At 40.9% G+C, this 23,823-nt stretch overlaps 1 protein-coding gene across 2 annotated transcripts in view; it reads right to left on the bottom strand.

Annotated features, from left to right (window-relative positions):
* The window catches only part of LOC142031228 (titin-like), a 244,865-nt gene that overhangs the window by 28,051 nt on the left and 192,991 nt on the right, over positions 1 to 23,823 (bottom strand). For both annotated transcript variants that reach the window (XM_075028344.1, XM_075028345.1), the window contains 14 exons: positions 23,496 to 23,783; positions 23,107 to 23,403; positions 22,715 to 23,017; positions 22,316 to 22,621; positions 21,232 to 21,519; positions 20,843 to 21,133; positions 20,461 to 20,748; positions 19,696 to 20,286; positions 19,495 to 19,599; positions 18,805 to 19,002; positions 18,424 to 18,720; positions 17,717 to 18,304; positions 17,321 to 17,623; positions 98 to 17,203 (listed from right to left, as the gene is read on the bottom strand). In XM_075028344.1, the coding sequence (XP_074884445.1) occupies positions 98 to 17,203; positions 17,321 to 17,623; positions 17,717 to 18,304; positions 18,424 to 18,720; positions 18,805 to 19,002; positions 19,495 to 19,599; positions 19,696 to 20,286; positions 20,461 to 20,748; positions 20,843 to 21,133; positions 21,232 to 21,519; positions 22,316 to 22,621; positions 22,715 to 23,017; positions 23,107 to 23,403; positions 23,496 to 23,783 (21,249 nt within the window). The remainder of the gene's footprint in view (positions 1 to 97; positions 17,204 to 17,320; positions 17,624 to 17,716; positions 18,305 to 18,423; positions 18,721 to 18,804; positions 19,003 to 19,494; positions 19,600 to 19,695; positions 20,287 to 20,460; positions 20,749 to 20,842; positions 21,134 to 21,231; positions 21,520 to 22,315; positions 22,622 to 22,714; positions 23,018 to 23,106; positions 23,404 to 23,495; positions 23,784 to 23,823) is intronic.

The raw sequence follows: 23,823 nt of genomic DNA, 5'->3' as shown, positions 1-23,823 counted from the left end.
TAACTAGATGTAACACTTTTTATATTATTTGGAAGTAAACATTTTAAAACATGTATTGTTTTAAATCTTAACAAATATGTTTCTTAGTAAAACACACCTGTTATTTTTGTTCCCTCCTTGGTCTCAGAAGGCACTCCAACACCATACTCATTTTCTCCAGAAACCCGGAAGTAGTAAATGGCACCTTCTTGCAGGCCGGTCACTTTGTAGGACAGACGATGACAATTGTTCGTCACAGTGACCCACGCTTTTTTGCTAGCTTCTCGTTTTTCAATAACGTAGTTCTTTACAGGTGCTCCACCATCATTTTCAGGAACATCCCAAGATAACACAGCAGATTCTTTAGTTACGTCTTTTGCTGCAATATTAGATGGTGGGCCAGGAGTATCAAGAACTTTGACAATTAAAGTCAAGGTAGCAGTGTTCAGGATGTTTTGCAATGTTAGTGTGTATTTTCCAGAATCGTTTCTTGTTGCTTTTTCAATAGTAAGAGATGTGCAATTATCTGAAGTATCAATGCTTGCTCGTGTACGGAGATCAGTGTCTGGTTTGTTCCATGTTACATTTGGGACTGGTTTGCCTCTGAAAGGAACAGTCATTGTGAATGATCCACCAGCCTTTACAATTAAAGTCTTCCGCATTTCACTGTCAATATCAAAGGAAGGTTCTTCTTCTCTTTCTTTTGCCACCTGAGGTTCTGAGACTTCACTTGGTTCACTGGCACCAATTTTGTTAATGGATTTCACTCTAAAGATGTACTCAGAGCCTGCTACTAATCCAGTTATGGTGTATTCTGTGCCTCTTAAGTTCTGAATAGCAGTTGTCCAGTCAGTTTCATCAGTTTTCTTGTATTCAACTGTGTATCCTGTTACTGGAGCACCTCCATCAAACAGTGGCTTTGTCCACCCAATGGTTATATTTGACCTTGTAGAATCCACAATCTTAGGTTTAGATGGAGGAGATGGCAAGAACACTGGATCTTCTGCCCGAATTAATGGTGTGGTTTCACTTGGAAGGCTGAGGCCAGCAGCATTTTCTGCATAAACCCGGAATTCATATTCACAACCTTCACGGAGACCAGATGATTTCACTCTTAAATCATAAACTGGCTTTTTGTTTACACGAATCCATCTTAGGCTAGTTTTCTCACGTCTTTCAATTATATAGCCAGAGATCTCATTGCCCCCATCAGACTCAGGTCTTGCCCAGCAGAGAGTTATCGAATCTTTGCTGACACTGGTGATCTCTAAAGATGTAGGTGGACTTGGGACTGTAAATGGGTCTAGGGCTCTGACAGCAACACTTTCTAGAGGCTCACCAACACCATACTTGTTAACTCCCATCACTCTGAAAATATACTCATTACCCTTCAGTAGTTTTGTCACTTTACAGGATGTTGTTCTAAGCTCTCCTTCACAAAGTGTCCATGCAATTCTGCTGGTCTCACGTTTTTCTACAATATAATAATCAATATCTGCACCGCCATTTTCTTGAGGGGGTCCCCATGATAAATGGCACTTTTCAGCAGTAAGGCCATTTATTTCTAATGGGCCTGCTGGTGGGCCAGGTCTATCAAGTACTTTGCAATTAATTGCCAAAGATCTTGTTCCTGCAACATTTTGTAATGTTAGTACATACTGTCCTGAATCACCTCGGATACAGTCCTTAACGGTTATTGCAGTAGTGTGATCTGTTGAGGCTATTTCAACTCTAGCTTTTCCTTCAAGCTCCTTGCCATCCTTTGTCCATGAAATCACTGGAACTGGTCGTCCTGCAACATCAGCATTGACTTTAAACACCTCTCCAGCTTTCACAACTACAACATCCCTGAATTTGGCATCCATCATAATTCTTGGAGCTTCTACATCATCTTTTACAGTCACAGGTCCAGTTGATTCAGATGGCTGACTGAAGAGTCCAGCAGCATTCTTTGCAATGACACGGAATTCATATCGCTGGTCTTCTGTAAGTCCACCTACGTCAAAGTATGTTTCTTGCACATTAGTAAAATTGCACTTTAGCCAACGACCATCTGGTAACTCTCTGCGTTCAATAATATATCCTGTTACTTTAGCTCCACCGTCATATTCTGGTTTAGTCCATTTCAGTGATACACATGTTCTTGTAATATTAGTGACTTCTGGTTGACCAGGAGGATCACATGGATCTCTTGCAGCAACTGGTTCACATGTTTTACTGCATTTGCCTATTCCAGCAATGTTTTCAGCATACACACGATATTCATACAGCAGTCCTTCATCAAGACCTGTAACTTTCATTTGCGTATCAGGTATAAGGCTCTTGTTGACTTTTGTCCAAAGAATGCTGCTTCTTTCTTTACGCTCCAAGTGATATCCTAGTACTCTGCTACCTCCGTCATTAACTGGTACCTGCCAAGTTACAATCATGAAAGCTTTAGTTGCATGTGCCACATGAGGAGTTCCAGGTGGTCCTGGAGGCTTAAATGGGTACTCTACCACAACAGAAGGAGAATTAGTGTAAGTGCTTTTCCCATAGCGGTTTTCTGCACAAATACGGAATTGATATTCAGAGCCAGTGGTGAGTCGAGATACTTTAATTGATGTTCTTGCAACTGCTGCAGATACTACATCCCATGTTGTTGTGGTAGTTTCTCGCTTCTCCACAATGTAATTGCTAATATGGCACCCACCATCATATCCTGGAGGTTTCCAAGACAGAGTTACACTATCAGCACTAATTTCATCAATATGCACATCAGTTGGTGGTCCTGGTCTGTCGAGGACAACTACAGTTAAAGAAGCTGTTGTTGATCCAGCAGTATTTGAAAGATGTAATTCATAATGTCCCAAATCTTCATTTGAAGCTTCCTTGATGGACAGTAAAGTTGAAGTCTTTGATGTCTGAACATTTACCCTGGTTGTCTCTTTTAAGGGATTCCCATCCTTCTTCCAGCTAACGGTTGGAAGAGGTCGCCCTCTGAATGGCACATCAATCTTAAGATCATCTCCAGCTTTCACAGTGAATGTGTTGAAAAGGAGCTCAGCAGATGGCTGGATTTCAATATCTTTTGCAATGACTGGGACACCAAGTTCTCTTGGATCACTTTTTCCTTTTTCATTAACAGCAATCACTCTGAAACTGTACTCTTCTCCCATACTTAAACCTGTTATTGTTGCTTCTAATGTTTTCACCTGTGTACATGCACTCCATTTTATACTTCCTTTAGTTTGCATTTCTACTATATAACCAGTAATTTTACTACCACCATCGCTCTCTGGCTTTTCCCATTTAATTGAAGCAGAGTTGCGAGTCACATCAACAAGAATGACCTTTGCAGGTGGAGAAGGTGGTTCAGAAACCTTAATTGGGTCAGGTGTTTCTGCTGGTAAGCCAACCCCATATTCATTTACAGCTAGAACACGGAAGTAATAACTACATCCTTCTTGTAGCTGGGTAATTTTGAAGGAATTCTTCGTGCAGTTGTTTGTAATTGTGGCATATGCCTTTCTTGTGGATTCTCGCTTCTCAACTACATAGTTGGTAATCTTAGCTCCACCATCAATAAGTGGCGGTTCCCAGGCTAATGTTACAAAATCTTTCTTCACTTCTCTGATTGTCAGATTTATAGGTGCACTAGGTGTATCAAGCACTCTGACATTAACAAAAGCTGATTTTTTGCCACTGTTGTTCTCTAAAGTAAGATTGTATCTACCACTATCAAATCTATTCACATTGTCAATGACCAACATTGTATAAGAACTGGTGACTTCAATCTGAGCTCGCTCACTAATTGTTCCTTCTGCTTTCTCCCATTTAACTTCAGGTTCTGGTCTTCCTTTGATGGTGACAAAGAGGCGTAATGTACCACTAGCACGTACAGTGACCACTTTTCTGAGATCTGCATCAAGCTCAATTTCAGGAGGTTCAATCTTGTCTGCTGCTATGACTGTACCAGGTATAGTAGCAGGTTCTCCTACTCCTTCTGAGTTGATGGCACAGATGCGGAAGTTATACTCCTGGTTCTCTTTAAGTTTTGTAACAGTGAACTGTTTTGCTTGTAGGCCTGTTGGTGGTGTGCAGGTAGTCCATTCATCAGCAGCAGCCTCTTTTACTTCTACTACATATCCCTTAACTGGAGCACCGCCATCATAAATGGGCTTACTCCAGGCAAGGGAAACTGATGATCTGGAAGTGTCTGTAACCTTTGGATTACTTGGTGGACCTGGTGGATATAGTACATCACAAGCACGATAGAAAATGGATGGTTCACTGGGTTCCCCTACCCCTGCAGCATTTTCAGCAGAAACTCTAAATTCATAGAAATGCCCATCACTAAGACCTGTTGCTCTGAATCGCAAGTCCGTCAGCCTTTTCTTATTGCATTTGGTCCACCTGATACCATCTTTGTCTCGTTTTTCAAGTATGTAACCTTCAATTTCAGCTCCCCCATCATCTTCTGGGCGACACCATGTTACCACCATAGAATCTTTTGTGATTGCTGAAACTTCAGGTGTTGAAGGAGGACCAGGGGGTTTGTATGGATTACGAGCCACAATTGGCTCAGATTCCAAGGGTTCTCCAGTTCCATATTTGTTCACTGCCATTACACGGAAAATGTACTCATTGCCAGCAAGGAGTCTGGTTACTTTGTGGTTAAGAGCCTGCACATCTGTTGCTACTTGTGTCCATGAAAGCCTGCTCGTCTCTCTCTTCTCAATGATATAATGTGAGATACTAGAACCACCATCATGTAAAGGTGGAGCCCATGCCAAGTAGCATTTTTCTGCAGTGACACCTGTAACTTTCAAAGGTCCTTCTGGAGGTCCTGGCCTGTCAAGCACTTTTACAGTGATTGGTATAGATTTTGTGCCACCAACATTTCTGAGGTTAAGAGTATAATGACCTCCATCTACTCTTACACAGTCTTTGACAGTAAGAGTTGTTTTCTTAATGGTAGATTTAATTTCCATTCTTGCAGTTGCTTCTTCAAGGTCTTTACCATCTTTTGACCATGTAATGTCAGGAATAGGTTTGCCGTGGATATCAGCTTCAAGAACAAAGGTTTCTCCAGCATGAACAACAATGACATCTTTGTATTTAGGATCCAGAGAAGCCCCTGGTGCTTCAATTTCATCTCTGGCAGTAATGGGCCCTGTACTTTCAGATGGTTCACTCAAGCAACCTGCTGCATTTCTTGCAATTACTCTAAATTCATATCGTTGGTCTTCGACAAGACCACTTACTGTAAATTCTGTTTCCAACACATTCGTAAAGCTGGCTTTCATCCAACGACCATCTGGTAGTTCTTTCTTTTCTACAATATATCCAGTTATTTTGCTTCCACCATCATATGCTGGTTTTTTCCACTTCAGCGTGATATTATTTCTTGTAACAACAATGGCCTCTGGGCGGCCAGGTGGGTCACAAGGATCTCGGGCAACATATAATTCTGATACTTTGCTGACTTTGCCAATGCCAACAATGTTTTCAGCAGAAACTCTGAACTCATATTCAAGACCTTCTTCAAGGCCATCTGTTTTGTATTTGGTGTCTGCAATGAGTGACTTGTTCTGTTTTGTCCAAAGAATGCTGTTCTTATCTTTACGTTCAAGATGGTAGCCGAGAACTTTGCTTCCTCCATCATTAACTGGTTCATGCCACTCTACAATCATATGGTCCTTGGAAGCTGCTGTTACAAATGGGGTTCCAGGTGGCCCAGGCACCTTGTAGGGGTATTGCACAACAACTGGTTTAGAATCCAAAGGAGAACTCTTCCCATATCTATTTTCGGCAGAAATCCTGAACTGGTATTCAGAACCTGTTTTAAGCTTTGTTGCTTTGATAGTTGTTCTTGCAACTGTTGCTGACACAATGCTCCATGTGGTAGTGCTTGTGTCACGCTTTTCTACTATATAGTTGTTTATCTGACAGCCGCCAGTATAATCAGGTGGATCCCATGATATAACAACAAAGTCTGCGCTAACTTCATCAAAGCGGACAGGTCCTTGTGGTGGGCCAGGCTTTTCCAGTACAATTATGCTCAGGTGCTCTGTTGCCGTACCTGCTGTGTTTGTTGCTGTTACTGTATATTTACCAAAGTCTTCCTTGTTGCTTTCTTTAATATGTAAGATAGTTGATGTTGATGTATCCTGAATATGTAACCTGGTTGTCTGTTTCAGTGGCTGCTCATTCTTCGTCCAAGTAATCGTAGGTTTGGGTCTACCTATAAATGGTACTTCTACCTTTAGATCTTCTCCAGCCTGTACACTGTATGTATTAAACATCAGTTTGAAACTTGGCTCAATTGTCAAGTCTTTAGCTATCACAGGAATTCCAAGTGCTCTGGGATCGCTTTTGCCTTTTTCATTGTAGGCAATCACACGAAATTGGTATTCCTGTCCTGAACTCAAACCAGACACAACTGCATTGCATGTTTTGGTCTCACTAACAACACTCCATTTTTCTGTTCCTTTAGGCAGCATTTCAACAATGTATCCCAAAATTCTGCTACCTCCATCATGTTCAGGTTTTTCCCATGTAAATGATGCACTTCTCTGAGTCACATCGGTGAGTGTTACTTTCCCAGGAGGCAGAGGTGGCTCTGAGGCTTTGACAGCGTCTGTGGTTTCAGCTGGAACACCAATTCCAAATTCATTTTCAGCCATAACTCTGAAGTAATAAATTGCTCCTTCTGTAAGATTTTCAACTTTAAAACTTGTCTTGCCACACTTAGCACTTACATTTGCAAATGCCTTCCTGGTTGACTCACGCTTGTCTATTACATAGTTCTTTACCTTTGCACCACCATCGATAATGGGTGGTTCCCAAGATAATACAGCAGAATCCTTCCTTATATCTTTTACCACTAAGTTTTGTGGTGGTCCTGGTGTGTCCAAGACTTTTACTGTAACAAATGCAGATTTAGAACCACTGCTGTTCTCCAACTTAAGAATGTACTTTCCAGCATCATTTCTATCACAGTTGTCAATTGAAAGTTGTGTGTAGTTTATGCCTTTATCAATCTGAACTTTTTCTGTGAATTCACCTTCCTCTCGAGACCATGTGATGTCAGGTGTTGGTCGTCCTCTGAATGGTATGTGAATCCTAGCAGAGCCGCCAGCTCTAACCACTATCCCTTTCCTTAGCTCTGAATCAATATCAAGTTCTGGAGCTTCAAGTTTGTCTTCCGGTTTAATAGTACCAGGAACTGATGCAGCCTCTCCTACACCAATCTTGTTGAGGGCACACACTCGTAGTTTATATTCTTGATGTTCAGTAAGCTTTTTGATTTCAAATCGAGTGGCACGTACACCTGTCTGTGGAGTAACAAGTGACCATTCATCTTCATCTGCTTTGCAGATTTCTACAAGGTATCCCTGGATTTCACAACCACCATCATAAATAGGTTTACTCCAAGCAAGTGTAACAGAAGTTTTGGTGGTATCTACAACATGGGCGTTTGTAGGTGGGCCAGGCTTGAACATGGGGTCACAAGCTTTAAAGTAAGGAGAAACTTGGCTTGGTTCACTCACTCCAGCAGCATTTTCAGCAGAAACTCTGAATTCATATTCATGATCCTCTGTTAAACCTGTAACTCTTAATCGCAAATCTGTAATTCGGCGTTTATTGCATTTTATCCATCTGATGCCTGCTCGGTCTCTCTTTTCTACTATGTAACCTATGATTTCACTACCTCCATCACTATCTGGCCGGCTCCAGCAGACAGTCATAGAATCCTTTGTGATGTTGGTAATTTCCAAAGCCTTTGGTGGTCCAGGAACCACAAATGGATTTTTCATCATTACTGGCACAGATTCTAAAGGCTCACCAACCCCATATTTGTTAACTGCCATAATACGGAAAACATATTCATTTCCTTCCAAGAGTTTTGTTACTTTCAGCATTGTAGGTAAAACCTCTGAAGCAACAACAGTCCATGCTAGGCGACTAGTTTCTCTCTTCTCTACAATGTAATGAGAAATATCACTGCCACCATCATGAAGAGGAGGAGCCCATGCCAATGAACATTTTTCAGCTGTAACTCCTGTCACTTGGACTGGACCCTCTGGAGGTCCTGGCCTGTCCAGGACTTTTACATTTACTGGTACTGTTTTTGTTCCTGCAACATTAGAGGCTTCTAAAATGTACTGTCCACCATCAACTCTAATAGCATCCTTTACAATTATTAATGCACTGAAATCTGTGTTCTTTATTTCATATCTAGCAGTTTCCTCAAGTTCTTTATCTCCTTTGTACCACTTAATGGTTGGTAGTGGCTTTCCATGAACATCAGCCTCAAGTCTGAATGTTTCACCAGCATTTACAACAATTGTGTCTTTGTACTTCGGATCCATTGAAATTCGTGGAAGTTCAACTTCATCCCTTGCTGTTATTGGTCCTGTACTGTCAGAAGGTTTGCTTATTGCACCTGCAGCATTCTTTGCAATTACTCTAAATTCATATCTTTGGTCTTCAGTAAGCCCTGTTACAGTGAACTGAGTTTCAATGATATTTGTGAAGCTAGCTTTCATCCAGCGACCATCTGGTAAGTCACGTTTCTCTACAATATAACCAGTAATCTTACTTCCACCATCATATTCTGGTTTGGTCCACTGCAGAGTAATAGAGCTTCTTTTTATTATTATAGCTTCTGGGCGACCTGGAGGATCACATGGGTCACGAGCTACATAGCACTCAGAAACTTTACTTGTTTTGCCTACACCAACAATATTTTCAGCAGAAACTCGAAACTCATATTCAATTCCTTCTTCAAGGTTAGTTGTCTTAAAACTTGTGTCCTGAATAATAGTCTTGTTCACTTTAGCCCATAAAATGCTGTTTTTCTCCTTTCTCTCGAGGTGGTAGCCCAACACTCTACTGCCACCATCATTTATTGGTTCATGCCACTGTACGACCATGGAATCTTTTGTAACCGTTGTCACAAATGGTGTGCCAGGAGGTCCTGGTTCCTTGTAGGGGTACTGTGCCACAACTGGTGCAGATTCCAATGCAAAGCTCTGCCCGTACCTGTTCTCAGCAAATATTCTGAACTGGTATTCTGAACCAGTTTTCAGTTTAGTCACTTTCAGTGTAGTTCTTGCAACAGTAGCTGAAACTGTTTCCCATACAGTGGTTGTTGTATCTCTCTTGTGAACAACATAGTTGGTGATTTGGCAGCCACCTGTGTACACTGGGGGATTCCATGATAGGGTAATACTTTCTGCACTTATTTCATCAAACTTCACAGGTCCTACTGGAGGGTCAGGTTTGTCTAGAGTTATAATTTCAACAGAGGCAGACTTTTGCCCAACAACATTAGCCACAGTGATTTCATAAGTGCCACTGTCCTCTTTGCTAGTTTCTTTAATATTCAATATAGTAAGATCAGTGAAATCGCTAACATTCACCCTTGTTGTCTGCCTTAATGGCTGACCATCTTTTACCCAGGTAACAGTTGGTTTCGGTCGACCTGCAATTGGTACTTCTACTTTCAGATCTTGTCCCACTTGGATACTATAACTGTGAAAAGCAGGTCTTACATCAGGTTCAATCACCAGGTCTTTGGCAACTATTGGAACTGCAAGTGCTTTAGGATCACTCTTACCCTTTTCATTTACAGCCATTACTCTAAAAAGATATTCTTCCCCTTGAGTTAGGTTAGTAATAACAGCTTCAAGTGTTTTTACACGAGCACACTCTGACCACTTCTCACTACCCTTTGCTTGCATTTCAACAATGTATTGTATGATTTTGCTGCCACCATCATGTTCAGGTTTTGCCCAGCTTAGTGAGACACTGTTTCTCGTGACATCATCCACTGTTATTTTCCCAGGAGGTTGTGGAACTTCAGCAACTTTAACTGGGTCACTGCTTTCTGCAGGGAGGCCAATTCCATATTCATTCTCAGCAGAGATTCTAAAGAAGTAATAGCAGCCCTCCTGAAGTTGACCTACTTTCCATGAAGTCTTGTGGCAGTTTGTTACAACAGCTGCATATGCTTTTCTTGTTGCTTCACGCTTTTCAATAATGTAATTCTTTATTTTTGCTCCACCGTCCAAGAGAGGAGGCTCCCATGAAAGTGAAACAGAGTCTTTAGTGATCTCTCTGATTTTTAAATTAACAGGTGCACTTGGGGTATCCAGTACTCTTACACTGACAAAGGCAGACTTGGTTCCACTGCTGTTTTCTAAAGTCAGAGTATACTTTCCAGTATCAAATCTGTTAACATTGTCTAGAACAAGGGAAGTAAAGCTGCTAGTGGTATCAATAATAGCTGCCTCTCTGATCTCACCATCCATTTTACCCCATTTTACTTCAGGCGTTGGACGACCTCTGATGGGAACAAACAGTCTTAAGGAACCTCCTGCCCTCACATTTACAATCTTCCTTAATTCCATGTCAAGGTCAAGGTCTGGTGCCTCCATCTTCTCTTCCACAATAACAGAACCAGGAACATCTGCATGCTCTCCAACTCCTGCTTTATTAACTGCACATATGCGGAATTTGTATTCATGTTTTTCCACTAATTTTTCTACTTCCATGTGAGTATTCTTAATTCCAGTTGGAGGGGTACAAATTGCCCATTGGCCGTCACTTACATCACATTTTTCCACAATGTATCCCTGAATTTCAGAGCCACCATCATAGATAGGTTTACCCCATGAAAGGAAAACCGAAGATCTTGTAACATCCACAACTTTAGGATTATTGGGTGGACCTGGCTTGTAAATAGGATCACATGCTTTGTAGTAAGTGGAAGGTGGGCTCGGTTCACTAAGACCAGCAGCATTTTCAGCTGAAACTCTGTACTCATAATCATGATTTTCTATAAGCCCAGTCACTCTGTATCGCAGCTCACTTATCAAGCGTTTGTTACATCTTGTCCAGCGAATACCTTCCTTATCTCGTTTTTCAAGGACGTAGCCCAGGATTTCACTACCACCATCTGAGGCTGGCCTTTCCCATACAACTATCATAGAATCCTTGGTAATGGCTGTGACTTCTGGTGCTTTCGGTGCAAGTGGCACTACAAATGGGTTCTTTGCAAGAACTGGTTCGGACTCAAGAGGTTCACCAACGCCGTATTTATTTACCGCCATGATGCGGAAAACATATTCATTTCCTTCTAAAAGTTTTGTAACTTTGCAATTTAGGGTTTGCACATTTGAATCAATGACTGTCCATACCAAGCGACTGGTTTCCCTTTTTTCTACAACGTAGTGTGAAATATCGCTACCACCATCTTGTAGTGGAGGTTTCCATGACAGCATGCATTTTTCAGCAGTAACGCCTGTAATCTCAACAGGACCTTCTGGTGGTCCAGGTCTATCAAGAACTTTGACGTTAACGGGAACTTTCTTTTCACCTGCAACATTCTTTGCCAGTAGTACATACTGACCACTGTCAACTCTAATGGCTTCCTTCACGCTAAGGCTTGTTGCAAAATCGGTACTTTTTATTTCCATACGAGCAGTGTTTGTCAGCTCATGATCACCTTTTAACCACTGAATGGAAGGTATTGGTTTGCCATGAACGTCAGCATCAAGCCTGAATGACTCACCAGCATGCACTACAATAGTGTCTTTGTATTTTGGATCCATACTTATATGAGGTGGTTCTACTTCATCTCTTGCTGTAATTGCCCCTGAGCTCTCAGATGGTTCACTGAAAATACCTGCAGCATTTCTTGCTATAACACGGAACTCATACCTCTGGTTTTCAACTAGACCAGTTACTTCAAATTGGGTATCAATGACATTTGTAAAGCTTGCTTTCATCCAACGACCATCAGGTAGCTCCTTCTTTTCAACAACATAGCCTGTGATCTTGCTTCCACCATCATATACAGGTTTCTTCCACTGAAGTGTTACTGAGCTTCTTGTGACAATTATAGGTTCTGGACGACCTGGAGGGTCACATGGATCATGTGCAGTGTAGCATTCAGATGCTCTACTTGCCTTTCCAATGCCCACTATGTTTTCTGCATAAACTCTGAACTCATATTCAAGACCTTCCTCAAGGCCAGTTGTCTTAAATTTGGTATCTGGAATAGGTGTTTTATTGAGTTTAGCCCACAGAATGCTGTTTCTTTCTTTACGCTCCAAGTGATACCCAATGATCTTGCTGCCACCATCATTGACTGGTTCATTCCACTGTACCACCATGCTGTCTTTTGAGACGTTTGTTACAAAAGGTGTTCCAGGTGGGCCGGGAACTTTAAATGGGTATTGGGCTATGATTGGCTCTGAAGTGAGATAGGTACTCTTCCCGTATCTGTTCTCAGCTGCGATTCTGAATTGATATTCACAGCCAGTCTTTAATCGACTTGCTTTTATAGTTGTTCTTGCAACAGTAGCTGACACAATCTGCCAAGTGGTGGTGGAAGTGTCTCTTTTTTCTACAATGTAATTATTGATAGAGCTACCACCATCATACTTGGGTGGTTCCCAGGAAATGGTAATACTATCTGCTGTTACTTCATCTACTTTTACTGGTCCAGTTGGAGGTCCTGGTTTGTCAAGGACAACAATATTTAGGGTCTCAGTTGCTTCACCTGCAGAGTTTGTAAGTTTAACTAAATAATTCCCCACATCTTCTCTGCATGCTTCTTTTATTGTTAACACTGTGTTATTTTCTGAACTTTCTGCATTTACTCTTGTTGTCTGCTTCAATACCACATTGTCTTTATGCCAAAACACTGCTGGTTTGGGTCGACCAACAAAAGGAACATCAACCTTTAAGTCCTCTCCTGCTAGAACACTGAAGGTGGTAAACAGTAGTTTGAAAGCTGGTGGAATCACGAGATCCTTTGCAATAACTGGTATACCCAGCTGGCGGGGATCACTGATACCTTTCTCATTCTGAGCTGAAACACGGAAGGTGTATTCTTCACCTTGGATCAATCCTGTAATAGTGGCTTCAGTAACTTTTACTGTAGCACAAGTTGACCACTTTTCACTGCCTTTGCTTTGCATTTCTACAATATAGCCCAGAATTCTGCTACCACCATCATGTTCAGGTTTTTCCCAAGATAAGGATACGCTGTTTCTTGTGACATCCAACAAAGTTATTTTCCCTGGTGGAAGTGGTCTCTCTGATACTTTTACGGATTCTGAAGTTTCAACTGGAAGGCCTATTCCATACTCATTTTCAGCTAGGACTCTGAAGTAGTAGTTGCAGCCTTCTTGCAGTGAATCAACTTTCCAGGTGGTCTTGTGGCAATTGGCATTAACAGTTGAATAAGCTTTTCTTGTTGATTCACGCTTTTCAACAATGTAATTTTTTATTTTAGATCCACCATCTAGGAGAGGAGGCTCCCATGTGAGTGTAACAGATGATTTTGTAACTTCTTTTATTTTCAAATCTTGAGGTGCCCCTGGGGTATCAAGAACTCTGACATTCACAAATGCTGACTTACTACCTGAGCTGTTTTCAATTGTCAGTATGTATTTGCCACTATCAAATCTATTTACGTTTTCAACAATAAGTAGAGTGTAAGAGCTTGTTGATTCAATGCTCGCTCTATCCAAAGATTCTCCATGTTCTCTTGTCCATTTTACTTCAGGTGCTGGTCTTCCTTTGATTGGGACAAAAAGCCTTAGAGTACAGCAGGCTCTAATGGTGACAACCTTACGTAGTTCTGCATCAAGTTCAATCTCTGGAGGTAGCATTCTTTCTTCAGCTTTTGGAGTCCCAGGAACAAGAGCAGGTTCTCCAAGACCTTCAGAGTTCATAGCATATATCCGTATTTTATACTCCTGATTTTCTTTCAGGTCAGTGATGGTAAAAGAAGTGGCCTTTAAACCTACTGGTGGAGTTACAATCTTCCACTCATCTTCTTCAGGTAGTGCGATCTCAACCATGTAACCTGTGATCTCTGAACCACCATCATATATTGGTTTGTTCCATGCTATTGTAATTGAGGACTTGCTGCTATCCAAAACACGAGGATTACCTGGGGGACCAGGCTTAAATACAGTATCACAAGCTTTATAGAATGGACTGGTTGGACTTGGCTCACTGACTCCAGCAGCATTTTCAGCCATGACTCTGTATTCATATTCATGGCCTTCTGTCAGTCCAGACACTTTATAACGTAAGTCAGTAACAACCCGTTTGTTACATTTCACCCACCGTAGACCAGCCCTGTCTCGACGTTCAACAATATAGTTAGTTATTGGGCTCCCACCATCAGAATCAGGATGGCCCCAACAGACAACCATAGAATCTTTTGTAATTGCTGTAACTTCAGGTGTTTTAGGTGGATCAGGTGGCACATATGGATTTACTGCAAGAACAGGCTCTGATTCCAGAGGCTCACCAACTCCATATTTGTTAACAGCCATAACACGGAACACGTACTCATTGCCCTTCAACAGCTTAGTAACCTTCAGTTTAGTTAATGGAACTTCTGTGGCTACAGCTGTCCATGCCAATCTACTGGTTTCACGTTTTTCAACCACATAATGGTCAATCTTTGCTCCTCCATCATCCAGTGGAGGTAGCCATGACAGCACACATTTTTCTGCAGTGACTTCAGACACAGTCAAAGGTCCTTCTGGGGGACCAGGTCTATCAAGAACTTTAACATTGAAGACATGCTTGGCAAAGCCACCAGGATTTGTTGCAGTAAGCGTATAGGCACCGCCATCTCTTCTTGAAGAATCTTTATTGATAAGAACAGTAGAGAAATCTGCTATTTTTATTTCTAATTTTGCTGTGTCTTCAAGTTCTTTTTCTCCTTTTGTCCATGTCATAGTTGGTGGAGGGCGACCTGAAACATCAGCCTCAAGTCTGAAGACTTCACCTGCTTTCAGCACTAAGGTGTCTTTGTATTTAGCATCCACCCTTATCTTTGGTGCTTCGATGTCATCTCTACAAGTTATTGCATCTGATGGCTCAGAGGGCTGACTAACAGCCCCACCAGCGTTCCTAGCAATCACACGGAATTCATAGGCAGCATCTTCTGTCAAACCACTTACAGTGAATTCAGTCTCTAGTATATTGCTGAAATTAGCCTTCAGCCAACGGCCATTAGGAAGGTCTCTTTTTTCAACAGTGTAGCCAGTTATCTTAAAACCTCCATTATATTCTGGTTTAGTCCACTTCAGTGTAACTGCATGTCTTGTAATGTTCAGAGGTATCGGCTTACCAGGTGGATCTATTGGGTCGAGGGCAAACACAGGCTCAGATGGCTTGCTTGGCTTACTCTTCCCAGCCAGATTTTCTGCTATAACACGGAATTCATATGCAATGCCATCAGTAAGTCCGGTTGATTTAAAGATATTGCCTGATACCAGCATTTTACTTACAGTCTGCCAAAGAATGCTATTTCGTTCTTTTCTTTCAACATGATATCCCAGAATTGGGCTTCCACCATCAGTTACTGGTTCATTCCAGCTAATGGTCATGGTTTCTTTGGTGACTGCAATCACCTGAGGAGTGCCAGGAGGCCCAGGTACCTTAAATGGGTAGTTGGCAACTACAGTCCCTGAAGTAATGGCTGGACCAATTCCATATCTGTTTTGAGCTTTAACACGGAACTGATACTCAACTCCAGTAGTAAGTCGAGTGGCTTTAAATGTAGTACGTATCACTGTGGTTGCCAATTCAGTCCATGTGGTACTGTCAGTTTGACGCATTTCTACAATGTAATTACTTATTGGTACGCCACCATCATCCAAAGGAGGCTCCCATGAGAATGTTAGAAAGTCAGATGAAATTTCATCAAATTTAATTGGTCCAGTAGGAGGTCCAGGTATGTCATGAACCTGAACTGTGATTACTTCACTAACTTCTCCAACAATATTTTTAGCTGTCAGTGGATATTGACCACTATCACTTCGTTTACATTCATTGATGGTTAGTATGGTTGCAGTTGCAGTATTTTCATAATTTACCCTTTGTGTTTGCTTAAGTATCTGGTCTTCTTTCTTCCAAGTCACAGTAGGCCTTGGACGACCAAGCACAGGGATTTCAATCTTGATATTGTCACCAGCTTTGGCAATGACTGTTTTCTGGTAGATACCACGGAGGTCAAACTCTGGTAGCATTGTTTGCTCCTTGATAATAACTGGTCTGCTTTCTCTTGGGGCACTTCTTCCGGCACTGTTAACTGCCATAACCTGGAAAGTATATTCTTCATTTTCAGTTAGATTCTTTACTACACAGTCCAGTGTTTTTACAGTGGTGATGTGTGCCCACTGGTTGGTTCCTTTTCTCTGTGCTTCAATTACATACCCAGTGATCTTGCTGCCACCGTCATGTTCTGGTTTTGGCCAAGCCAGGCTAACTGAGCTCCGTGTTACATCCATAATATTAAGGCTTTCAGGTGGGGATGGTGCCTCAGAAGCTCTTACTGGTTCTGCAGTTTCAGCTGGTTCACCAATACCATACTCATTTTCAGCCAGCACTCTGAAATAGTATTCACACCCCTCAGCCAAATTAGGAATCCTAAAGGAACACTTCTGGCAGTTGGTTGTGACTGTTGAATATGCTTTCCGAGTTGATTCACGTTTCTCAACAATATAGTTTGTTATACGTGAACCGCCATCTATCAGAGGCATATCCCACTGGAGGGTGATGCTGTCTTTGGTTATTTCTCTAGGCTTAAGGTTTATTGGCGGACCTGGTGTATCCAAGACTTTTACATTTACAAAGCCAGTCTTCTTACCAGCAGCATTTTCAAGAGTCATTATGTATTTTCCTGCATCATATCTGGTACACTCTGTGACAATCAAGAGTGTAAAAGAGTCTGTATTTTCAATATTGGCACGTCCTCTGAGTGAAACACCATCTTTTGTCCATGTAACTTCTGGGGTTGGACGTCCTTTAATTGGCACAAAAATCCGAATAGTTAATCCAGCTCTAACAACAAGCGTTCTTCTTAGCTCAGCATCTAATTCAAAGTCAGGAATCTCTTCCCGGTCTTTGATTTCCACACTTGGAATTATTGCTGGTTCACCGATACCTGCAGCATTCATGGCAGAGATTCTGAAATTGTATTTGGCTCCTGTCTGCAGATGAGCAACAACAAACTGAGTGATTCTTAAAGCAGTCCCTGTCGTGTCTTTTACCCATTCTTCTTCTCCTTCCTTTTGATGCTCTACTATATAACCAATTATGTCAAGACCACCATCATAATGAGGCTTGCCCCAGGCTAAAGATGCACTTGTCTTTGTAGTATCAGTCACTCTTGGATTTGCAGGTGGACCTGGTGGGTCTGAAAAGTGAGGAAAAGATAAAACATTACATTACAGAGGAAGTTACTCTTACACTGTCTGAAAGTGCTCCCTGCCCATCCCACCCACTCCCAAAAAAGAAAAGGCATGGTACTAACATGCAACATCCTTGCATATGACTGAGTTTGAAGCATCGCTTGGTGGTCCAACTCCTGCTCTATTTTCTGCACTGACACGGAATTCATATTCATTTCCTTCCAGGAGACCAGTTACTTTGCATCTAAGATCTGAAACTGGTTTCTTTGTTGCTCTGACCCATCTTAAACCTTTCTTTTCTCTTCGCTCCACATAGTAACCTGTGATTTCACTTCCACCATCATCTACCGGCCTTTTCCAGGTAACTGTGACAGTATTTTTAGTCACATTTGTTACTTCTGGTTTTCCAGGAGGGCCTGGGGGACCTGTTAAGGAAGAAAAAAGTACAGTTAGAACAAAAATCAAGTCTTCAGAGATTAATAAAAACACACTGGAACTTCTTAGCTTGTTCTACATACCAAATCTATCCACCATTTTAACTGGTTCTGATTGTACTGCTTCACCCTTGCCGTACTGATTTACTGCTGCGACACGGAAAACGTATTCATTTCCTTGAATGAGCTTGGTGACAACATGCCTACAGCTTTCAATGTTTTCAGCAACCAACGTCCAGAGCAGTCGGCTAGTTTCTCTCTTTTCAAGAACGTATGATTTGATTGGTGATCCACCGTCTTCTGCAGGAGGTGACCATGTAAGAGTCGCTTTTTCTGCTGAAACATTGCTGATCTCAATAGGCCCTGGAGGTCCTGGAACATCTAAAACTTTCACATGTATGCTCTCCTGCTTAGTGCCAAAAGGATTGGTTGCAGTGATTGTGTATTCTCCAGAATCTTTTCTGGCTGCATATTTGACAGTTAGAGTAGAAGAAGTTGGTGTGGTTTCAATGTGCACAACCTCTGAAGGTCTAAAATCTTTTCCAGCTTTTGACCATGCTGAAGTTGGAGGTGGTTTGCCACGGATACTAATAGCAGACACTGTAATGGTGTCTCCTGCTTTTACCGTTAAACCTTCCTTCAAAGTAGGATCGATAACAATGCTTGGTGCCTCTGTCAAAACAAACAAACAACCCCGATTGTTATAACAAGAACATGGGGGCGAGGGGGGGGGGAGGATTTTCTATTAATTATTCAAATAAAATTCTACATTTTTAATGCCATCTACATACCATACTCATCCTTGCATATTATGGTGTCTGTGGGTTCAGATGGAGGACTGATAGCTCCAGCAGTGTTCTTTGCTCTAACTCTGAACTCATATTTGGAGCCTTCAGTGAGGTCAGTTACAGTAAATGCACAGTCTGGAACATTCACATGATTAGCTTTTGTCCAAGTCTTTGAGGGTAAATCACGCTTTTCAACAATATAGCCAGTTAACTTATGTCCACCATCATATTTTGGTTCTGTCCAAATGAGTGTTACTGAGTTCCTAGTTACATTGATAACTTCAGGTTTCCCAGGGGGATCTAAAAGAGAAAATAATAAATAGTGATCAAACAAAAGTTACTTCATATTTCAGAACTTTCCTTTTTATTCTCCTGATGACTTACCAATAGGATCAAGTGCCACAACTGGTTCAGATGGCAGACTTGGTTTACCTACTCCAGCCAAATTGATTGCCATTACTCTGAATTCATATTCCAGACCTTCAGTTAACCCTGTCACTCTGAAATCTTTCATTCTTATTGGTGTTTTGTTTGCTCTCTTCCACAGAAGACTATTTCTTTCTTTGACTTCAATGTGATAACCTAGAAGATAAATGGTGAGGTGAAAATATGAGGAGTTTTATAGAAATTTTTATTTCTCATAGCATTATGAAACATCATACTGCCTGTATGGCATGTCACATAGGCATTTTGCAAGAGGAACACTGAAAACCAGATTGAGAAATGGATGTGGACATACATTACAGATGTAAGATTGCAATGACAAGATGTTTGTAAATGCAAATTGTTAATTTTATAGACCCAAGTAATGTAACATATAGGTGACTTTGTTTTTCTTTCTTTAGATGTTTTGGCTCTGTGCAAAAATATTGTTTCTCAGTTAGTGTTTTCCTGACTTTTAAGTTAAGTTTTTTTAAAAATTCATCATGGAGAAAGAGTAGGAAGTAAAACAGTGAATCAATCAATTAATCAATCACTCAATTTGAAGCATAAACACCTGAGTTTTATCTTACCCTTTGACAGAGAGAAAGAACTATTAAGAACTGAAATACTAGGGAGGCTTTGGGGATATACCTGTGATTGGTGAGCCTCCAGTTCTTCTGGGATCAGTCCAAGTTAAAGCTACAGATTCATGCCGAACATCAACAATGTTGGGAGGTGGAGGAGCATCTGGCACATCTAAACAATATAAAAAAAATGCAGTAACATTAAAAAATAAATATCACCCCTAAAACTTTTTTTTTTTTTCAATTTTGAAAATCAGTGGATACTTACCAAATGGATGTTTTGCAATGACAGGGTCAGATTTAAGACCTTCGCCTACTCCGTATTTATTTTCAGCCCTGATCCTGAACGTATATTCATTTCCTTCATGAAGTCTTGTAACTCTAAATGTGGTTTTCTGGACTGCAGAGGCACAAGTCACCCACTTATTGTTTACATTATCTCTCTTCTCTAGAACATAGTTAGTGATTTCTGAACCACCATCATCTTTTGGAGGGCCCCACTTTAAGGTTATGGCATCGGCTGTGACTTCTTCAAATTTCACTGGACCTGTTGGTATTCCAGGTTTGCCAACAACTTTCACAGAAATAGTGCCTTCCTTGCTGCCAACAACATTCTTCAGAGTTATTGTGTATTTTCCAGCATCAGCTTTCTGGCAGTCATATACTACAAGTGTGGTGTTAACTGCTGTAGATTCAAATGCAACTCTTCCACTCTCAGTAAGTGCCTGGTCTTCGTCTTTCTTCCAAGTTACAGCTGGGACAGGCTTGCCTTTAATTGGGATTTTAAGACGGAAATTGCTACCCTCTTTAGCTATATAGCACAAATCAGGTAGATCTCTTAAATCAAGATCAGGTGCCACTGTAAAAATAAAAGAAATGGGTTATTCAACTATGCATAAGCTCTGTGATAAAAGTAAGATGCCATTTTAAAGGCATCTGATTTGTATGTATGTATGGTAATGAAAGTAAGCATAAAATTAATGTATTTGGGGTAAGTGAAGCATTGAATTAATGATCTTAAGTTACTTCTTACCAACATCATCTCTTGCCACAACTGTGAGCTCTCTTGGGATTCCATATCCAGCATCATTTTGGGCTCTCACTCTGAAAGTGTATTCTTGTCCTTCTTTTAGATCTCTCATTGAAAAATGGAGGTTCTTTGACCGCATGACTTCTTGCCAGTTATCTTCACCAGTCAGGACCTCGACAACATATGCAAAGATACGGCTTCCACCATCACTGATAGGTTTTTTCCATACTAAATTGCATGATGATTTTGTTACAGCTGAAGCTTTTAGATCCACAACTGGCCCAGGTGTTTCTAGAAGGAAGAAAAGCATAGTAAGTGTCCATTCAAGCTAAAAATAGAAATTATTTGAATACTAAAATAGGTGAAATAGAGTCATTTTTCTTACCAGAAGCTTTAACAGCATCACGAGTTTCACAGGGGTCACCAATACCATATTCATTTTCAGCAAAAACCCTGAAGAAGTAAGATTTGCCTTCTTCTAAGTTGGTTATCCTGCAGCTTGTCTTTGGACATTCTGTTGTTACTGTGGACCATGACTTTCTTTCTGCATCACGTTTTTCAACGACATAATTTGTGATTGGACTGCCACCATCTATTAGTGGAGGTTCCCATGTAATGAAGGCAGAATCCTTAGATGCCTCCTTTACAATCAGGTTAATTGGAGGGCCTGGAGTATCTAGATAAACACAACCCCACATTTGATTTAGTAAACAAACAAAAAAACTATTAAAAAGTTAACAAATACATTATAATAGAGAAAACCCTGACACTTACCAAGTACTTTTACAACAATGGTGTATGCCTTTTTGCCACAGCTGTTCTCCAGACTGAGGACGTATTTTCCAGCATCATATTTGTTTACATTTTCACAACGCAGGAAGGTATCAAAATCAGTTGACTTGATGTCTAATCCTTGTCTATCTCTTAGGTTGGCACCCACTTTAGACCATGTAATCTTTGGAGGTGGACGTCCTCTTACTGGCACATAAAGTCTCATTGTGACTCCAGCACGCAACACAAGGACTTTCCTTAGTTCGGCATCAAGTTCTCCTTCAGGAGGAACTGTGTGTTTAACAAAAACCATGCAATTAAAACATCATCTTTAAGACTACCACTAAAGTTACTGTGACAAAAAGTCCCTCTCTGCTGGCATTTCACTAGATTAACAAACTTGTTCTCATGCCTGTGATGATGTTAGTGAGTTAGTGACCCAACTCCCATTTCAAGATAATTTGCAAACTTGGCATTTTTTTTCACTGATTTCACTTCCTTTTTTTCTGCCTTTTCCACCATTTACATTACTTGTCATATGAAGAAGTATCCTATGCTCTCTAGAATTCAAAAGAATTTCAAAGCTTCCTGGACTGTTCTGCTTATCTTGAACCATGACAGTTCTGTGAAGCAATGCTTTTGCACATACAGCAAAATACATACAGAAGCCAACATGGCTCTTAAGGAATACGTGTCATATGATTAAATAGTGTGCCACATGGATGCTTAGAATAGTAATCTTGGCTTCAAATTATTGAGAAGAAATAAAGAAGACTGAAAGTTTTTAGAAGAGAGATCTGAAAAGTCTAATTTTAGCATTAGAGAAAGAAAAAATTCTTGAAGACACAAAATGGGAGGCAGAAGAGTATCTAGCATACAAATGAAAAAAGCAGACACCAGTCAGATTCTACTCACTTCCTACCTCCCCTATTCTCTTCCAAATTAACCACTTTCAGTGTACATTTTTTGAGATATGACACATTCAAAATTAATCTGCCTCTGTGATCTGTGACAAACCCTGTCTTTGGAACCCATCCCATAAATTAAAACAAAAGTCAACAAGGTAATTTGTGTTCAGTGAACATACTTAAAATGTCTTTGGCAGTGTGTTTATCAGGAACATCACTTGGATCACTGTATCCAATCTTATTGACAGCATAAATGCGGAACTGGTACTCTGTATCTTCCATCAGCCCTGTTACCACAAATCGTGTAGCCTGTAAGTTCTTGGGTAGATTGCATCTGACCCAGTTGTCTGTGTCAGCTCTTTTTGCTTCCACTAGATAACCAATAATAGGGCTTCCTCCATCATATGCTGGTTTGCTCCATGACAGGCTTATCGAATTACGAGTAGTATCAACCACTTTCGGGAAAGCAGGTGGGCCAGGAGGATCTGAGAATTAAAATATCATAAAGTTATCGTACCAAGTGCTGTACAAAAGTATTTCGAAATAAACATGGAAAATATCTGAGAATCTTGGCTTACATTGAGGATCACGAGCATACACTGCTTTAGATGGTGCACTAGGCTTGCCAGGTCCAGCCTTATTCAATGCTATCACCCGGAACTCATATTCTGTTCCTTCTTGGAGTCCAGTAGCCTTAACAGTTCTTTCAATGACAGGCTTTCTGTTTACCTTTGTCCAGTTAAGAGCCTTAGTTTCACGCTTCTCAAGCATATAACCAGTTATTGGGGATCCACCATCACTAGCTGGTGGCTTCCAGCTAACAGTCATAAAGTCTTTCGTTACATTGCTAATTATCGGCGGATCACAAGGTCCGGGTACATCTGTGAAGATGTAGTTGAAAGTTATGTTCACATTCATAAGTGTACACAAAAAAACAGTGACTAATGCAGCTATCCCACAAAGCACTTACCATATGGATTCTTAGCAACTGCTGGTTCAGTCAAGATAGGATCTCCAACACCATATTTGTTTTCAGCACATATGCGGAACTGGTACTCATGTCCTTCTATTAGTTTCTCCACTGTGCAGCTTGTAATGGGTATATTGGCACTGACTTGGGCCCAGTTTGGTCTACTTGTTTCACGCTTGTCTACAATGTAGTTAGTAATTTCTGAACCTCCATCTTCCAGAGGAGGCTCCCAAGAAAGCATTGCACGATCTGCATACATATGTTTGATTTTAACGGAGGCCGGTGGACCAGGCTTATCTAGAAGAATTAACATCACATTGTTATAGCTCTATCTCTTGCTATATCATTTAACTATAAATCTATTTATTAACAGACAGTCTTTAGCTTACCAAGTACTTTAAGCTTAATGGTTGCTGACTTTGATCCACTTGCATTTTCAGCAGTAATAGTATAGTCTCCTGTTTGCTTCCTGTTAACACTGAACAACTCAACTGTAGCAAGATTTCTCTTAGTGGTGATCTTAACACCCTCAGTTGGCTTTAAAACTTCTCCTTCTTTCTTCCAGCTGATTGTTGGCATCGGCTTGCCATATACATTTGCCTCCAGACGCACATTAGTTCCAGCTTTTACTGTAAGCTGTGATTGCATAGACAGATCCAACTCTATTCTGGGGGGAACTGAAAGGAAAGAGCCAAAAAGTTAATAAATCTAGTAAGA

The sequence above is a fragment of the Buteo buteo genome, chromosome 5 (genome assembly GCF_964188355.1).
Source record: "Buteo buteo chromosome 5, bButBut1.hap1.1, whole genome shotgun sequence".
Lineage (NCBI taxonomy): Eukaryota > Metazoa > Chordata > Aves > Accipitriformes > Accipitridae > Buteo > Buteo buteo.
The sequence above is the reverse complement of the archived record's forward strand: the minus strand, read 5'-3'. Positions and strand labels throughout refer to the sequence as shown.